At 48.6% G+C, this 19,946-nt stretch overlaps 1 protein-coding gene across 1 annotated transcript in view; it reads right to left on the bottom strand.

The window, feature by feature from the left end:
* Positions 1-1,189: 1,189 nt before the first annotated feature.
* The window catches only part of LOC311307263 (ankyrin repeat and SAM domain-containing protein 1A), a 95,663-nt gene continuing 76,906 nt past the window's right edge, over positions 1,190-19,946 (bottom strand). The window contains exons 26-29 of the mRNA XM_084436060.1: positions 19,455-19,592; positions 6,283-6,477; positions 4,217-4,311; positions 1,190-1,684 (exon numbers count right to left, since the gene is read on the bottom strand). Of these exons, the coding sequence (XP_084292186.1) occupies positions 1,681-1,684; positions 4,217-4,311; positions 6,283-6,477; positions 19,455-19,592 (432 nt within the window). The 3' untranslated portion in view covers positions 1,190-1,680. The remainder of the gene's footprint in view (positions 1,685-4,216; positions 4,312-6,282; positions 6,478-19,454; positions 19,593-19,946) is intronic.

Genomic DNA, 19,946 nt, shown 5'->3' with positions numbered 1-19,946 from the left:
TGTGAGTCAGATAACTGTCCCTTCAGTCTGTGAGTCGGCTAACTGTCCCTTCAGTCTGTGAGTCAGATAACTTTCCCTTCAGTCTGTGAGTCAGATAACTGTCCCTTCAGTCTGTGTTGGGACAGTACAGACCTTTTTGTTGAGAACACCATGAGAGGATCACGCCATATACAGTACAATCATGAAATCACAGCCACAGTGAACACAGTTCTTCCATTGCTTCATTTATTAGTTGTACAATTATGAAAAATAATAATCATTAAAAAAGACTGGAAGCCCAAGATTATTTACAATCTTTTTTTTCTGTATAACTGTAGTGAGGTCCCTCTTCTGAGTCATGTCTCTCAGTCTCTTGTTAATCACTGGGTAGTCAGGATATGTTTACCATAAGACATAGTACTTTTTCTCTTTTGACAAATGTGGCAAAAAAAACGTACATACATACATATACATATATATAGATATCTATAAAAGCAAAATCATTCAAGTATCAAAATACAGACTGCTAGAGATTCATTTACAATTCAATATTATTCATATCCATATCATTATCCATATTATGGGATGTACCTCTGGTGATCCTTAGCAAATGTGCAAACACTGAGACAGGACCAGGCTGGCGAGCTCTGAACAGCGTACCATCGTTACCATAGTTACCATACTGGCCTGACAAGGTACCGCGTAACAGTGACTGTAATGGTCAAGTCGTCTAAATACACCAGCGGACCACAGAGTACCACACACAGTCAGCGTACTACCAGGGAGGTGCTGGGAACCACACACGCTCTGTACCTAACCTGCTGTGAACTGACCGCTCTGAAACAACTGACCAACCGGACCGCAAGGTGAAGCACGATGGCTCCTCCACCAGCCTGGTCCTCAATTCCAGCATTGGAACAGTTAAAACATGACAAGAAGACACAATGTACAACTTTTGAAATCAAATAAAAGCCATTCCCCCGGTAAATAAACCACCTCTGTAGTGTGGGTCTATGGGCCCTGGCTGATGTTTCTCCCACACCAGGTAAGGTTACACTGGTCATCACAGTTCTGGGTTGGGGTAGAGGGGAGGGGCTACAGAGATTCACTGCTACACAGCAGGTAAAGCAAATCAAGACAGGAGGAAGTCTCTTTGTACTCTGCTCTCTCAAACGGTTGAAACCTGAAACTCACACCTTTTGATGAGGTCCAGTGTAACCAAACTGCCTCTCAGGATTACACGTGCTGTCATTAGTACTCGTTAGTCTATCAACAGCAGGGATGGCGAAGATGAGCACTGAACAACGACAGGGAGGGGTGGCGACCAGTAAACTCACAAACACACCGCCATTCTCTCTGAATCACCGACAGCGTCCAGTGCACATGGGGATGGTTGTGGTGGTGGTGGTGGTGATGGTGGTGGGGTGCATGAAGACGTCTCTCCCAGGGAAGCAGAGGAGTGAGGGGGACCAGCAGGCATAGGGGGGAGGGGGGGGAGGGTGACGAGAGGGGGGGGATGAGGGAAGGGGAGTCCAGCCCGGCCTGATGTGCTAAGCATGGTCCCAGTGAGTGGTGAGGTGCATGGGAGGAAGGCGGGCTCCTCGATTCATCCTACCCAGAATGCAATAGCATGGTTGACCCCCCTTGTCCCTCTCACTCTGGCGGTGTGTGGGGGGGGGGGGGGGGGTCTGGCCACGGTGGTCAACTACAGGGATGGAGGAAGGGAGACATGCAGGCGCACACACACACACACACACACACAAACAATGGGGTTAAAAGAATATTAAAAACACTGAGCCAAATAACAGAGGGCTAGACTGATCAAAATAATGTTGTTGGGATAATTAATAACATCCTCTTCAACGACAGCAATTAAATATGAACTATGTATTAGTATATCAACTGGGGTCAGACCTAGAAACAATAAAAGGCATTGAATTCAAAATTAAGACAAAGAAGGTGAGATAATAGAGATAGAGATGTGTTGAGATGATAGAAACGAAGAGAAGTAAAAAGTTCCCCCTTTCAAGAGCCTGGGTTGACTGCATCTGAACAGTTCTGCAAAATGTCAATGAGTTTGAAAATGAATGTCGATGTAGACATTTTTCAAATGAGAACATCTATAGTGACAATGCTGTCTTTATCAGTAGATCATCAAACTAAGCTACTAAACTAACAGAATAGTTTCTGCGCAAGCTTATCTTTTCATCTTTCACTCCAGCAAGACATGCTTGGGTCTTCAAATATGTCTCTTTCCCTAGACCTGCCCCACAAAGATATGATCTGATGAGCTCTCATTCATAAGGTAACAGACTCTCATCATTGTCTTTATTGACTGCTGCACTAGGTCATCAAACAAACACCAGCACGTACGTCTATAAGCTGTGGCCAGAGTAGAATTCATGCATTTTTAGCATTTCTTTGGCTCATATCATGAAAAGTCAATTCAATCTCTCATCATAGAGTCTTGAATGCATGTTATTTTCAAGCACCCAAGCATAAAAATGTGCATGTCACACTCCAAAAGATCGACTCGGAGCAGTCGAGATGCTCCAAGCTACAACCACAGAAAGGCATGCTTAGGCTTCCACAGCAGGGCACTCTGGAACAGAGATGACACTGTCCACGTGGGACCCTGTCCCCCCCCCCCCCGTCACCCACGCCACATCACGTCCTGTCCCCCCCCCCACCCGTCACCCACGCCACGCCCTGCCCCCCCCACCGTCACCCACACCACGGCCTGTCCCCCCACCCCCCGTCACCCACGCCACGCCCTGTCCCACCGTCCCTCCCTAGCGAAGGCCTCATGGACGCTAACCACATTAGCTCCTCCCCTAGCAGACTCACATCACAGTGTAAGACGCTAGCCTCCTTTTTGGCAGCTTGACACCAGACGGGATGGTCGGTCTGACAGCAGAGGTGAACCGAACCCTCGTCCTCTTAACTCTGACAGACCCAGCCCAGAGGGTCTAGGACCGGGTCCGGTACGGGTCCAGACCCGGGCTTCCCCTCGAGCACACTGTCCAGTTCACGTCCACCTGATGCATAGAAGGAAACACGGTCCGTCTCACGGTTTCCTCAGGGGGGGGTGGGGGGGGGGGGCGCGCTCCTCCCGGGCGCTGTGGTGAAACCACGTTTGTTTTCTCCACACCAGAATCAGGACGGGGTCGAGAGTTGAAGAGGAACGAAGGACAGAGAGAGATTCTCCCAGAGCGCCTCAGACAGATTCTCCCAGAGCGCCTCAGACAGATTCTCCCAGAGCGCCTCAGACAGATTCTCCCAGAGTGCCTCAGAAAGATTCTCCCAGAATGCCTCAGACAGATTCTCCCAGAATGCCTCAGAGCGGCCGTCTCCTGGAAGGGCGGGGAGGGCGGCAGGAGGAGCAGAGGACAGGGGGACAGCGGAGAGACGGAGGGACCGTCCGTCCGGGTTTAGAGCACCGCGTGACCGGGGGCGTGGGGGGGGGGGGGGGTTTAAGGAGGGGAGAGGGGAATGGAGAGAGGTGCAGGAAGGTACAGCAGCGTGAAGTTAGCACCTCTACGACTCCAGACAGCAGAGAAGCTAGCTCTACACACAGTTCAGCTTCAGTACCACAGCTCTGTTATCACAACACCGTTTCCTACACTCAATTTCTTTTTTCTTCTTTTTTCTTTCTTTTTTAACGACAAAATATAATCACGTTTGTTATTTTGTTATTTCTAACTTGGCGCCAGTTTAACAGGCGAGAGTGAGTTCTCGGGCTGCCTGGTCACGAAGGGAAAGGACCCAGGAAGGGCAGCTAAAAGGTCAGGTTAAGATGATCCAGAGGTGAGCAGAGGGAAGGGGCGGAGGGGTTCCCGTTAGACCCCAAAGACAACGCTGTGGTGAGGGGAGGAGTCTGGCCAGACCAGGGGGTAGCCTGGAACCAGGGGAGCAGTAGACCAGGGAATGGTAGCCTGGGACTGGGATGTAACGGACAGACTGATGGGTTCAGCAGGGGGGCAGAGCCTGGGACTGGGGTGTAGAGGAGACACTGACAGGTTCAGCAGGGGGGCGGAGCATGTGGCGGTGGAGGGAGACAGAGGAGGGGCTACAGTAGGAGGAGCCGGCCCGTAGAGAGAGGCAGAGTCACAGTGAAAGGCACACAGGAGGAGAAGGAGGAGGAGGGAGGAGAGGATAAAGGGAGGTCGGGTCAGGGCCAAAGGTCGAGTTCAGAGGTTAGGAGGAGGGGTCTGCTCAGAATATGGTAGTCTCGTACTTAGTGCTGATTGTGCGTTTGGAGTCCTTTGGATCCACCAGCCATGTGGCACTGCCCTGGGACTGAGAGTCAACCTCCAGGTCTAAGGAGTCCACCTACAGGGGGCGACAGAGAGAGGGAGGCTCAGAATACAAGAGTGAGTCAGAGAGTTAGACACGGGACATAAGTACAATCTCTTCATCATTCCATATCCCAGTATGCTGATGACTCACTCTAACACAGTAAAATAGGACCACCAAGACAGGAAGCCACCGAATCATATGAGGGAGTGTGATTCCTAACCTGGCAGGCTCCCAACACTAGGGGGCATCCAAGGGCTTCACTTGTGGGACCGGCTACACTACACAAAGCCTACACTACACGAACCCACCCACAGAGCTGAGCTGATATCAGGGAGGTGGTGATCTCTTCAAAAAACAATGATCTGGTGAACATTATTCAGGAAAAAAAAGATCAAAGAAAAACCAGGAGGACGACGAGAGGAAGGGATAGGATGAGGACATCAGCGGAGGACAACACGAGGGGGATGAGGAGGAGGACGGGGAGGAGGGGAGGATGAGAGGAGGAGGAGGATGAGGACATCAGAGGAGGACAAGGCAAGGGGGATGAGAAGGACGGGGGGGAGGAGGGGAGGATGAGAGGAGGATGGAGGATAAGGAGGGCTGGGGGAGGGAGGAGGGGAGGATGAGAGGAGGAGGAGGAGGATGGATGGAGGGCTGGGGGAGGGAGGAGGGGAGGATGAGAGGAGGAGGAGGATGAGGATGGAGGGCTGGGGAGGGAGGAGGGGAGGATGAGAGGAGGAGGAGGATGGAGGGCTGGGGGAGGGAGGAGGGGAGGAGGAGGAGGATGGAGGGCTGGGGGGGGAGGATGGAGGGCAGGGGGGGAGGGGCAGGGCAGCACCTGGGCAGCAGGCCTGTCTGAGGGCAGCGGGAGGAAGGAGGGACGGTGGGAGGAGCAGGTGTGACAGTAACAACAACGGCTGTCCTGAGGAGAGACCTGAGAGAGACAGGCAGACAGAGAGACAGACAGGAAGAGAGACGGGCAGACAGAGAGACAGACAGACAGAGAAACAGGAAGAGAGACAGGCAGACAGACAGACAGGAAGAGAGACAGACAGGAAGAGAGACAGAAACATTAGGGGAAACAAATAGGGGTAATGACCAAGGGACAGAGCGAGGGAGAGAAAGAGAGAGAAAGCTTCTAAAAAAGGGGCAAGTGACTTCACCCCGAGAGAGAGAGAGAAGGAGGGAGAGAGAGAGGGAGGGAGAGAGGGAGGGAGAGAGAGAGAGGGGGGGAGAGAGGAAGGGGGAGGGAGGGAGAGAGGGAGGGAGAGAGAGAGGGAGGGAGAGAGAGAGGGAGAGAGAGAGGGGGGGGAGGGAGGGAGGGAGAGAGAGAGAGAAAGGGAAGGAGAGAGAGAGGGGGAGGGAGGGAGAGAGAGAGGGATAGGAGGGAGAGAGGGAGGGAGAGAGAGGGGGGAAGGAGGGAGAGAGGGAGAGAGAGAGAGGGGGGTCTAAATGAGGGTGAAGGAAGAGGAAAAAACAAAGGTTATAGTAACAGATTCTAACAGGTCCGTGATGACAGAGGTGTGTGTGTGTGTGTGTGTGTGTGTGTGCGCGCGTGTGTGTGTGTGTGTGTGTGTGTGTGGACTGGAGGCAGCTGATCAGTAGGAATACATGCAGCTGTGACGCACGTCATCTCCCCTCAGTGTTGGGTGTGTGGATGAACCAGCTGTGTGTGGATGAACCAGCTGTGTGTGGATGAACCAGGAGAGGAGAGGTTGAAGTTAGCGCGTGATAGACGGTGATGGACAGATGGTCCAATCGCCTGCCAAGTAGTTTTGAAAGTGCCTGCCCTTTTCCAAACAGTTTCCAACGGAGAGTTTCCCAATGGTTAACCATCTGGCGTGTCGGGTTGGGGGGGGGGATACATATCCTGTCTGTTCCTATGCCCAAATATAGGCTCACATACATGTGTATGTGTGTGGACTGTTCTGTACTGTCTGTGTGGACTGTGTGCATGTACCACAGCCTACTGTACCTGTATGCAAAGCAAAAAGAGAGACTCACCCCTGATTTCCGTACGCTAGCCCGCGGTTTGGGGACTGGCCGGCTGGACTTGGTCTCGATGACCTCCGCCCCCCCGGGCCCGGCGGGGGCCAGGACCCCCCCCTGGTTCTGCTTGGTCCTCTGGGCCTGGAGGGCCAGCTGATAGGCCACCTCGAACGCCTGTCCCAGCGTCAGGATGATCTCGTAGGTCAGGTTCTGCCAATGAGGGAGGGAGAGACGTGCCACATCGGTATTCTGGTCTCAACCTCCGGTCTCTCTGCGCTGCTGCCGCCCCCCTCGCTCACAAGCCCAGCGGTAACTCTGACGCAGCCCCTAGTTCCTACCATACAGGACAAGCTACTGGCTAAATCTGGTGTATTTACATTTGTTGTTGATTGATACGCATTGTCCTTCTCAAATAAACTGAAATGAAATGAAATACTGTCCTGTCTCACAGCTGTGGGCGTTGTGTCAAGCTTCTGTGGCAAATTAAATCACCACCCGTCAAACGGTCTGGTTCCGGGACCCCTCCAAGCCCAGCAGGGGTCCGCTCAACCGAGGAGAGCAGGGGCAGGTGAACCCGCGCTGAGGGGGAACGCACACCGAAAACTGCTTGGCTTCGCCAGCGGACTCACATAGCCAGACTCCGTTAACACCGTGTCCGCGCTGGAGAAGATCTGGCTGGAGTCACCGTGTAGGGTAGCCAAAAAGTTGATTTTTATATAAAAGGTGGGGGCGGGCTACCACTCTAGCCACCTCGGAGAAAAGGCTTTCATTCACAAAATGTCTTCGCTTTGGTGAATAATGAAATCATATTGTCTGTAGATGCGGTAATGTAGACCGAGTGAAAAAAGTCTATGGCACAATGAATGGTCCCTGGCAGGGCGGTACCGGGATAGAGCCCTGAATAGTTTACCCACCCAGACCATGGCTATTCTATAGTATACCCACCCGGACCAGGGCTATTCTATAGTATACCCACCCGGACCAGGGCTGTTCTATAGTATACCCACCCGGACCAGGGCTATTCTATAGTATACCCATTGAGCCCATTGAAAAGTCCATTCACCATTTACATAAAACTCAGCACACACCCGTACACACTCTTCCTCCATGTCCAGCCCCAGACAGGAAGTAGAGGAACGGACAGTCCTCTGGCCAACCCCTGAAGCGTTTCTCTCCACCAGTTGGAGATGGTGGGTGTGATAGGCCCGACGCGGGCGGGTGAAAAATGATCCCGCGGTGTCTGGAGGCGTCCGATAGCGGCGTGGGCCAGCCAAGGGCAGATCAGTCAATACTGTTTAAAAAGGTCTGATCACATCTCTGGCCTATTATCCTCCCTCAACTCCCACAGCCTCAGATGTTATCAGCCTGGTGCATTAACTCCCACAGCCTCAGATGTTATCAGCCTGGTGCATTAACTCCCACAGCCTCAGATGCTATCAGCCTGGTTCATTAAAGCACATGGCCAAGATTTTGGGAAATACTTGTTTTCCATCTTCCCTGGGGTTAGACAAGCAGTATGAAGCATTTTCAACTCTGTGCGTGCAATATGGAGTGGCAAGACCTGGACCGATTAGCCTAGCTTAGCGGCATTCACTGGTACCAGGTTAGGCCGATTAGCCTACTTTCCAAATGTCACGAAATAACCCCCCAATACAACTCCAAAACTATTCTGTTTAGAGTTTTTAATGTGTGTATTTACCACGTTGAGTGATCACAATTTTTAACTAGAAAGTACATTTCCTGGAGAAAATGTGAGGTGGGCTAGCTGCTGCAGCTGTATGTAACAGCTACTGCTAGTACTACTACAGACCGGGCAATCTCCATGCACCCACCGGCGAAGACTGTGCGTCTCTAGCCCACTCAGGGGCTGAATTGTGGGGTCCGTGGCGTGGACAGTGGCATGGTGGTCAGGTCAGAGCTGGTCGGGGACAGTGTACCCCTCTCCGGGACACCTACCTGACTCCACTGGTGAAGACCGTGTGTCTCTAGCCCACTCAGGGACCGAGTTGTGGGGCCCGTGGCTTAGGTTGTGGCGTGCTGGTTAGGCTCTGCCCCCTTGGGTCACAGCTAGTCAGGGACAGTACAGTGACCTTCGGGCAATCTCCATGCATCCACCATTGAAGACGGTGTGTCTCCAACCCACTCAGGAGCTGAAAAGTGGGTTCTGTGGCGTGAATAGTGGCATGGTGGCGAGGCTCCGCCCCTTTTGGTCATAGCCAGTCAGGGACGGTGTACTCCTCTCTGGGCTACCCACCGGCCCCCACCAGTGAAGATCATGAGTCTCTATTCCACTTTGGCTGAGTTCTGTGCTACCACATTAGTTATAAAAGGGTGCCTGTACCTTTAAGAGAGGCTGCACATGCACACAAATTCAAAAAAGCAACAGCTGCCACCACTCTAATCCCAACTGACACTCTGATCCTAGACATGGTCCACTTCAGACAGCTCTATCGCGAAAACTATAAATGTTACAGCTTATATATTGACACCATAGGAATCCTGAGAACTTGCAGAACAGTTATATGTATAATATGTCCGTATAGCTTAAACACTGTAGGCATGGCGACAAGTTAGAAAAAGGGTAAAAATGCAAAATTAGCAGCTCAAAACCTAGTGCGGCACCATATGTTTCAATGGGGAGCGCAGTTGCCGAACAAATCGTCATACCTCAAAAACGGTGTCACAAAGCTTAGATACTTACATTGTACGAATCAGCACAGTTGTGTGAACATTTCGATATATAATATGTGTATGAGATGTTAAAACTGTAGGTATAGCGACAAGTTAGAAAAAGGGTAAAATTGCAAAATTAACAGCTCAAAAGTTAGAGTGCGGTGCCATACGTTTCAATGGGGAGCGCAGTTGCCGAACAAATCGTCATACAGCGAAAACTGTAAGTCACACAGCTTAGATACTTACATTGTATGAATCAGCAGCGTTGTGTGAACATTTTGATATATAATATGTGTGTGAGCTGTCAAAACTGTAGGAGTGCCAGCAGTTTACAAAATGTGTGAATATTTTCAAAGGAACTGCTGCCACCACTCTAACCAGACAAGGTAAAGCCTGGCTTATGTGTGTTGGCTGGCTTGTTTCTGTGCGGGACTGGTAGGACGGTAATGTCTGATAAATAAAGATGGGTCTTGTCACCTGGACACATCAGTTCCAATGCTTCCAATGCTAATCCAGCACAATAAGAGCGGGATAGCCAGTTAGCTCATGGGCTCACAACAACTAGCAGCAGCTTCCATAACATTAATGGTAGCGGTCAGTGGCTAAAACAGTTACACTGATGATAACATAAAGTCATCCCCACCAGGAACCCCGGTCTCCTGGGTGGGAGTCCAATGCTCTCACCACTACTCTACTTGTGCAGTGGAGATCGGCGGGTTGATTTTGGTGTCCTTCTTGATTTTGGTGTGCTGGGACTACTGCCTCTTGTGGTGCCAACAGAGAAATGCAGGCCAACATCGTCCGCAGTAACGGAGGGGAGGGAGGGAGGGAGTGATGACCGGACGAACGCTATACTAGGTGCGCTGGCACTGTAAGTCACACACAAAAAAGCATCAATACATTAAGCGAATTTCTCCATCACCACCTAAAGCTGTGCCAGTCAACAGTCAGTATAATCACTGAAAATAAACCACATAGGCGTAGAGCGACTGGTGCATCACATCTGTTGGAGCCAGAATTAACTTTATATTGATTTGACCTGAGAAAAGAAAATGTGTAAGAAAAATAGATATATGGTATATGGAATTAGGAGGTCAGAACGTAACAATTGAGATTATGGTATAATTTGCTACAGTATATTGTTATGTTTGCATGCAGTATGGTTTGCCATGGTTTATTCTATTCTATGCTTACCTGTAGGCCTCACCCCCCCCCCCGGGGGGTAGTATCTGTAGCTATCTATTAATTGAGGTAAGGAAACGCCCCTGGGGGGATCCTAGTGAGACGGGGTGCGGAACAGCTTTTTGACCACGATAACACGATAACACGACACCACGACACGCTCAAACAAAGACAAAACTAGACTAAACTAAACCAATGCAAATCATGGAAATATAATTGTATTTTGTTTATTGGGACGAAGAGCCGCGCTAAATATTTTGTTGTACTTTTACGCATAATAAATGCCATTTTTGTTGGAATTATAAACCTGGATCTCCGCGTTGCTCTATTGGAATTTTGGATTGGATACGTGCGTCATTAACCCCGCTCCCGCTTGGACAGTGGCTATTGGAAGGCAGTAGGCCTACACGTTTAAAGAATAAGCCACTATAACAAGTCAAAAAGCTTCGCTAAGGATTATCAACTCAAGGAACGCACACAGGACAGCCATGCATGGATGGATGATTCCGGTCGTGAGTAACCCGAATCAATGAATGAGCTGGATTGCTGTGTTTGATCGAACATATATTGGAAGTGCCGCTGCGCACTAAACTGGATGTTTGATGTGCGAAGGAAATCATAACAAAGTGTTAATCATGGTGAATAACGGAGGTGCCGCTGCGCACTACTGAAATGTTTAATGTGGGAACGCAATCACAAACAAACAACAAACAAACAAATGTCAAACAGCGCTGTGAATAATATAAACTAAAAACTGATCAACTGAATGAACTTAAACGAACACTTGTGTGTAGACCAAAAGGAAAGAGATCGTGTACATGGCCCGTGCTAAACAAAACAGATGTGATAAAAGTGATCTAAAAGAAACAATGACGGATCAAAGCGCAAAGACTGCTGCCGAAGCAGAGGAGTTATTAAAATCATTAGTTGCAACCCGCAGAGGAAAAATGGGAGTTTGCACCAGAAAAATGAATGAAATTAAAACTTTGCAGGAAGGAAATGCTGCTGATCAATTACATGATGCTTGGATCGTTCTCGAATCATTCAATCGAGCCATCAAAGAATTCAATGATGCGCATCAATCTGTGCAAGCACTCTTATCAGAGGATGAGAAGGCCATAGATCAAGTGGAATGGTATGAGCCCAGAATGACAAATTTCCAATACTTTATTAAGGACGTTAAAACATGGAAAATTCAGTTGGATCAATTGGAACAGGAAAAGGTTTCACACCTGGACAGCATTTCTAATGCATCTCACAAATCCAGAAGGTCTAAGGATGGATCAAAGGCCTCGACTAAGGCCTCCACAGTCTCCTCTGCATGCAAGAAAGCAGAGGCCGAGAAAGCAGCCCTGGTGGCCCGTGCAGCAGCACTGCAGAACAAACATGCTCTGAAACTCCAGGAGGTGGAACTGAAAGCCAAAATGGAAAGAATGGAGTTGGAAACTGATATAGCAGCATCAGCGGCCAGAATAAAAGTCCTTCAAAGTGTCGATATGGAGGATGACGATCAATCTCAAGGGGATGGCATGAACGCGTATCTGGATGATCATAAGTCCAAGACCACAGATAATGTGGAACCTGAAATGTCAGTGTTGGAGTTTGTGGAAATAACTGCTGTTCCTAAAACACCATTACAAAGGGCTTTAGACCACCACAATCCTCAGGTACCTACTGGAAGGCCCAGTCAATCCAGAACTCACGATCAATCTAGAGCTCACCGTCAGTCCAGAGCTCACGATCAATCTAGGGCTCACAGTCAGTCCAGAGTGAACAATATGGACATTCAACTTCAACTACATTCAACTACAGGCACTGGTGACATCACCACTGGCACACGGAGGCAGAGTGACATTGCTGACCTCATCATCATGCAGCAGAAACTAGCCTTACTCCCGGCTAGGGAGATCACTGTGTTTGACGGTGACCCTCTAACCTACCAATCATTCATCCGCTCGTTTGAGTATTTGGTTGAAGACAAGACTAATAGCAGTCATGACAGGCTCTACTTTCTTGAGCAGTACACCTCTGGCCAGCCCAGGGACCTTGTACGCAGCTGCCTGCACATGGACGCACAGAAAGGCTATGTTGAAGCCAAACGGCTACTAGCTAAACACTTCGGAAATGAAGTCAAAATCACAAGCGCGTACGTGGAGAAAGCATTAAATTGGACAACCATCAAAGCCGATGATGGGAAAGGACTGCATACTTATGCACTTTATCTAAGAGGATGTTATAATGCGATGCAGGATTTAGAGTATATGGATGAGCTTGACATTCCCTCAAATCTAAGGTTGATGACATCTAGGCTTCCATACAAGTTACGAGAAAGATGGAGAGCAACAGCATATGACACATTGCAGAGAACCAACAGGAGGGCTAGATTCCAGAATCTTGTGGAATTCATGGAGAGACAAGCTGAAATCCTTTTGGACCCATTATTTGGGGATATACAACAAGATCCCCTCTCCGGCAGAAAGGTGGTCCCAAAGACCAGGACAGCTGACCTCAAACAGCAGACAAAATCACTGAAGAGTAGAGGGAGCAGCTTCGCTACAACAGTAGCTGTAGTGACTGATGGTGCCTCTGCAAGTCATTCATTCAAAAAACAGCAACAGCAGCAACAACAATGCAACATACCGGTTTCATGGGCTGCTACTGCCACATGTGTATTTTGTCAAGGCAAGCACACACTTACTGATTGCCCAAAGTTCAAAACTCAGCCACACAAATCAAAAGTTGAGTTTCTTAAGGTGAACGGAAATTGCTTCGGATGTCTGATAAAGGGACATCTAAGTAAAGACTGTAACAGGAAGCTCACATGTCAAAAGTGTCAAAGGAGGCACCCGACCGTGCTGCACATTGAGAGGACAGAGACCTCAAGCCCGGAACCTCAACAAAAGGTTGCTGCCGTTGAAACTAAGGAAACATCAGTCAGCAGTGCTCTCGTTTCAGCTGGTGAAGCAACCGGGGCCGGCAAGGATTGTGCACTGGCGATTGTGCCAGTCCGGGTTAAGGTGGCTAAGGGAAATGATTTCGTCTTAGCCTATGCATTTCTTGATCCCGGCAGTTCAGCAACGTTCTGCACGGAGAACCTAATGAGGCGTCTGAATGCGAGAGGACGTAAAACAGAGATCCTGCTGCAAACAATGGGGCAGGAAAGACTGGTCAAGAGTTATGAACTCACTGGTTTGGAGGTAGGCCATCTAGAGGGTGGTATGTACCTCGACCTACCAAGGGTTTACACCCAGGATAAGATCCCAGTCACAAAGGAGAAGATGCCCACCCAGAAGGATCTGAGAAGATGGCCGCATCTCAAAGGGATACAGTTAAATGAGATTGATGCTGATATCGAGCTTCTGATAGGAATCAATGTCCCTAAAGCGATGGAACCTTGGCGCATAATCAACAGCCAGAGGAATGGACCATATGCAGTCAAGACAGTATTGGGATGGGTGGTCAATGGTCCACTCAATTCTTGCACTGCTATGGAAGGATCTGGACCTACGGCAGTGACAGCCAACCGCATATCAATTGCTGATCTGGGAGAGCTCCTCATCAGGCAATACAACCAGGACTTCTCTGAAAAGGAATACGAAGAGAAGAGTGAAATGTCGGTGGAGGATAAGAGGTTTATGGAAATCGCAACAAGCTCAGGATACCTCCAAGAAGGTCACTACCACTTACCCTTACCTCTGCGGCGTGAGAAGGACATGGTCATGCCAGACAACCATGATATGGCAGAGCAGCGCACCATGAACCTACTGAGGAGGTTCAAGAAAGATGAGCACTACGCAAGGGAGTATAAGGACTTCATGGTGGACATTATCAATAAAGGATATGGAGAGAAAGTGCCGCAGGAACAGTTAAACCGGAAAGACGGACAGGTATGGTATATACCTCATCACGGTGTCTATCATAAGCAGAAGGGCAAGCTTAGAGTAGTGTTTGACTGTACATCGACATACAAAGGCACCTCTCTTAACAAGGAACTCCTTCAAGGCCCTGACCTAGCAAACACCTTAATTGGTGTCTTGCTCAGGTTCCGCCAGGAACACATTGCTATTATGGGAGATATAGAAGCGATGTTCTACCAGGTGCGAGTCCAGGACAAGCACAAGGACCTACTGAGATTCTTCTGGTGGCCAGGCGGTGACACCAGCAAGCCCTTGGAGGCATATCGAATGACAGTGCATCTCTTCGGCGCCGTGTCATCACCCAGTATCGCCAACTTTGCTCTACAACAAACTGCGGAAGACAACACCGAGAGGTATGATGAAGAGGTAACTGAGACTATCAAACGCAACTTCTACGTTGATGATTGCCTCAAGTCCGTAGCCACAGTAGAACAAGCTATCAAGCTCACCAAAAACCTCCAGGGGGCATGCTCCCAGGGAGGCTTCATACTGACCAAATGGGTTAGTAACAGTCGAGAGGTACTGGCATCTATACATGAAGAGCATCGAGCAAAACACGTCAAGGATTTGGACATGGACAGAGAAAAGCCGCCTCTGGAAAGGGCGCTTGGGATTCAATGGAGCATCGAAAGTGACACGTTCACCTTCAGTCACCATCAAGAGCAGACCACCGACTAGGAGGGGCATCCTCTCCACCGTCAGCTCGATCTACGACCCATTAGGTTTCCTTTGTCCGTTCATTCTAAAGGCCAAGCAGATTCTCCAAGGGCTCTGCAAGGCAAAGTTGGGTTGGGATGAAGTCATCCCAGAGGAATTCTCCAAGCCATGGCAGAGATGGATCGATGGGTTGGAGCAGTTGTGCTCATTCCAAATTGACAGGTGCATGAAGCCTAAACACTTTGGACAGGTCATGACAGCAGAGCTGCACCACTTCAGTGATGCGAGTGAACTTGGATATGGCACCATAAGTTACCTCAGATACACAAACAGTAAGGAAAGGGTCCACGTTGCCTTCGTTCTGGGAAAGTCAAGAGTTACTCCACTCAAACAGATGACCATTCCCAGGCTGGAGCTGGCGGCTGCTACGCTTGCCGTTAGAGTAGACAGGATGCTGAGGAGGGAGCTCCAGCTGCAACTTAAAGACTCCACTTTCTGGACAGACAGTACATCTGTGCTGAAATACATCCACAACCAGACTAGGAGATTTCATACTTACGTGGCCAACAGAGTGGCAGTGATCCATGATCTCTCACAAGAAAACCAGTGGCGACATGTGACCACCAGAGAGAACCCAGCAGATGATGCTTCACGGGGATTGCATGTGGAACCATTCCTAAAGTCGAGATGGTTAAGAGGTCCCGAATTCCTGGAAAAAAGTGAAAATGAATGGCCAAAGACCCAGGAAAACGTGGGAGAACTGCCTCTGGATGACCAGGAGGTAAGAAAGGACATCACTGTGAACAGCACAGGCATACAGGAGGATCCAATCAGCAAACTAATCAAGCACTACTCATCATGGGACAGGCTGAAGAAAGCTGTTGCTTGGATATTGAGACTGAAAGGACAACTCCTACTGAGTCAGAAGAGGAAAACCCTCATGAAGACTGACCCAGGATCAGATCCAACACCAAGAGCAGAAGGTCTGTCTGTGGATGACATAAATGAGGCAGAAAAGGCCATCATTCAATTTGAACAGAGACAACACTTCAAACAGGAACATGCCCTGTTGGAGACTGGGAGAGCAGTCAAAAGAAACAGCTCCATCTGTAAACTGGATCCTATTGTGGACCATGGTATTCTGAGAGTGGGAGGACGGATAAGTAAAATGGCTATGCCAATGGAAGTAAAGAATCCGATTATCCTGCCCAAAGACTCTTACATATCCAAACTAATCCACCAGCAGGTTGGACACTCAGGGAGAGGCCACATGCTGTCCAGATTACAACAGAAATTTTGGCTGCCTTCTGCAAACTCATCTGCTAGAAAGATCATCAGAAGCTGCGTTTTCTGCAGGCGCATGCAAGCCAAGGTTGGAGAGCAGAAAATGTCGGATCTTCCAGAGGATCGAGTCTCTCCAGATCTTCCACCCTTCACACATGTAGGTATAGATTACTTCGGACCGATTGAAGTGAAGCGAGGCCGTGCTCATGTGAAACGATGGGGAGTGATTTTCACTTGCTTGGTAAGCCGAGCCATCCATTTGGAAGTGGCAAGCTACTTGGACACTGACTCCTGCATCAATGCCCTGCGCCGATTCATATGTCGTAGAGGACCCGTAACAAGCATTCGTACGGATAATGGAACGAACTTTGTGGGAGCACAGAAAGAGCTCAGGGAGGCTCTGAAGGAATTGGATCACAAAAGGATTCAAGATGCACTGCTCAAGGATGAAGTCAGATGGACGTTCAACCCTCCCTCTGGAGCCCACCATGGTGGAGTTTGGGAAAGGCTAATAAGACTCGTAAAAAAGATCTTGTATTCTGTCTTGAAGGAGCAAACGCTAGATGATGAGACATTGCAGACGGCTTTATGTGAGGTGGAGGCAATCATGAACGACCGACCAATAACAACTGCGTCAAGTGATCCTAACGATCTAGAGCCCCTCACTCCAAACCACCTACTCCAACTGAAAGCCAAACCAATCATACCACCAGGATTATTCCATAAGGGAGACCTCTACTCACGGAGGAGATGGAAGCAAGCACAATTCCTGGCGGACCTCTTCTGGAGGAGATGGATTAGGGAATATCTCCCGCTCATGCAGCAAAGGAGCAAGTGGAATAACCCTAAACGCAACCTCAGTCCTGACGATCTTGTTGTCATAGTCGATGACACAGCACCCAGGAACTCGTGGCTCCTGGGCCGTGTAGTGAAGACCTTGCCAGGTAACAAAGGTCTTGTTCGGAGTGTGCTAGTGAAGACAAAAACTAACATTCTACAAAGACCTGTTGATAAGCTCTGTCTGCTCCTGGAAGCAGTTGACTGAGCTTGAGACTTCGAGAATCAACAGTCAACACACACACACACACAAACACACACGCATATACCCATACCGTGACTGTTTTGCATCCAGCAGCTGGACTATTGCACCTTTGCACACACGAAAGACTTGAGCCTATTCAGGTGCTATGAACTTTGGAACTATTGACCTTTTTTCATGGACTATGGACTCTGAAACAATGATATAACGTTGACGTATCATAATTGATGTATGTTGTTTGGTGAATTGCATGGTGTGGTGTACATTGTACAATTTATTGGTTTCTTGAATTATGGATTATTGGCTCCGTGGACTATAATTTGAGTAATTGTTTTGCTATGGCATTACCAATTAGGGGCCGGAATGTTGGAGCCAGAATTAACTTTATATTGATTTGACCTGAGAAAAGAAAATGTGTAAGAAAAATAGATATATGGTATATGGAATTAGGAGGTCAGAACGTAACAATTGAGATTATGGTATAATTTGCTACAGTATATTGTTATGTTTGCATGCAGTATGGTTTGCCATGGTTTATTCTATTCTATGCTTACCTGTAGGCCTCACCCCCCCCCCGGGGGGTAGTATCTGTAGCTATCTATTAATTGAGGTAAGGAAACGCCCCTGGGGGGATCCTAGTGAGACGGGGTGCGGAACAGCTTTTTGACCACGATAACACGATAACACGACACCACGACACGCTCAAACAAAGACAAAACTAGACTAAACTAAACCAATGCAAATCATGGAAATATAATTGTATTTTGTTTATTGGGACGAAGAGCCGCGCTAAATATTTTGTTGTACTTTTACGCATAATAAATGCCATTTTTGTTGGAATTATAAACCTGGATCTCCGCGTTGCACTATTGGAATTTTGGATTGGATACGTGCGTCATTAACCCCGCTCCCGCTTGGACAGTGGCTATTGGAAGGCAGTAGGCCTACACGTTTAAAGAATAAGCCACTATAACATCCTATACAAAAATTAATTACTATAGGATTTGAAGTGTCCTACTCCTATTGTAATGAGGACTGTCTGTCTATAATGCAGTAGCGTACCGTGGGGTCTTGCACAGGGTCTTCTCCGACATTGTTATTACTCCCAATGCTCCCCCCCCCCCCCCCCCCCCCCCCCCCCCCCCTGCACACCCCGTACACACACGCAGATAGGGAGAGAAACTACGCATGCAGGGGTCAGTGGAGTCTTTTGGTTTTGATGTTCTGGGACTACTGCCTCTTGTGGTAGCAGCAATGGAATTGCAGGTCAACAACACGACGCAAGACGCATGATGCAAGAAGCACGGACAAAAAGGATTCCCTCTCCTTGGTGTGTCGGCTTACAGCCAACACACAAAAACACAGTTTTTGAACATTCCAAAAGCAGTTTCAAGCAGTTTCAATGGGACAAAAATAGTTTTAAAAGTTATATTTTATAGTTTTTTAGAAATGTATCAAAAATTTGAATGGATAGTTAAAGAGCGAAACATTATGAACATTTTAAAGTTTGAATGAAGTTTCTAGCACAACGTATGAAGAAGTAGTTAAGGAGACAAAAAACTGAGAATAATAAGAAGAAAGAAAGAAAGAAAGAAAGAAAGAAAGAAAGAAAGAAAGAAAGAAAGAAAGAAAGAAAGAAAGAAAGAAAGAAAGAAAGAAGAAAGAAAGAAAGAAAGAAAGAAAGAAAGAAAGAAAGAAAGAAAGAAAGAAAGAAAGAAAGAAATAGTGGGAATATCATAAGTTGGGCTAGCTTTTGCAAGCTAGCCCACCTAATTAAACATTTTCGTTTTCTAACCAGAAATACTCTGAACAATTTTTTTAGAACCAGGCGTAGGGATAACACGCATCACTCCAAACGCGTAGCATTGTGACTAGCTAGGTATCGAGGTAAACAAACCTGCGTTCCAACGAGCGAAGTGGATATCATCAATTGTGATCACTCAACGTGGTAAAAACACTCATTAAAAACTGTAAACAGAATAGTTTTGGAGTTGTATTGGGGGGTTATTTCGTGACATTTGGAAAGTAGGCTAATCGACCTAACCTGGTACCAGTGAATGCCGCTAAGCTAGGCTGATCGGTCCAGGTCTTGCCACTCCATATTGCACGCACAGTTGAAAATGCTTCATACTGCTTGTCTAACCCCAGGGAAGATGGAAAACAAGTATTTCCCAAAATCTTGGCCATGTCCTTTAACTCCCACAGCCTCAGATGCCATCGGCCCGGTGCATTAACTCCGCAGGGCGGAGGGGCCTGTCCAGCAGCTGCAGACCTGCTCTCAGAGAGCCCAACCCAGCCTCAGCCCCAGCCTCTAAGAGAGCGCAACCCAGCCTCAGCCTCTCAGAGAGCTGTACCCAGCCCCAGCCCCAGCCTCTCAGTGTGTGTGTGTGTGTGTGTGTGTGCGTGTGTGTGCGTGTGTGCACGCGTGTCCTCACCACGTCTACGGTGCTGAACACATGGCAGTAGTGGTGGCTGGTCTGCAGGTCCTTGGTGATGTAGGCGAAGGTGCACAGATCCTCCGGGTCCTGAGCTGCACACGAGATGTTCCTGATCTCATGCTCCGCTATGATGTTCTGAGAGAGAGAGAGAGAGAGAGGGAGAGAGAGTGAGAGAGTGAGAGAGTGAGAGAGTGAGAGAGTGAGAGAGTGAGAGAGAGAGAGAGAGAGAGGGAGAGAGTGAGAGAGTGAGAGAGTGAGAGAGTGAGAGAGTGAGAGAGTGAGAGAGTGAGAGAGAGAGAGAGAGGGAGAGAGTGAGAGAGTGAGAGAGTGAGAGAGTGAGAGAGAGAGAGAGAGGGAGAGGGAGAGGGAGAGGGAGAGGGAGAGGAGAGGGAGAGGGAGAGGGAGAGGGAGAGAGAGAGAGAGAGAGAGGGAGAGGGAGAGGGAGAGGAGAGGGAGAGGGAGAGGGAGAGGGAGAGGGAGAGGGAGTGA

Source organism: Borostomias antarcticus (genome assembly GCF_949987555.1).
Source record: "Borostomias antarcticus genome assembly, chromosome: 3".
NCBI lineage: Eukaryota > Metazoa > Chordata > Actinopteri > Stomiiformes > Stomiidae > Borostomias > Borostomias antarcticus.
The sequence above is the reverse complement of the archived record's forward strand: the minus strand, read 5'-3'. Positions and strand labels throughout refer to the sequence as shown.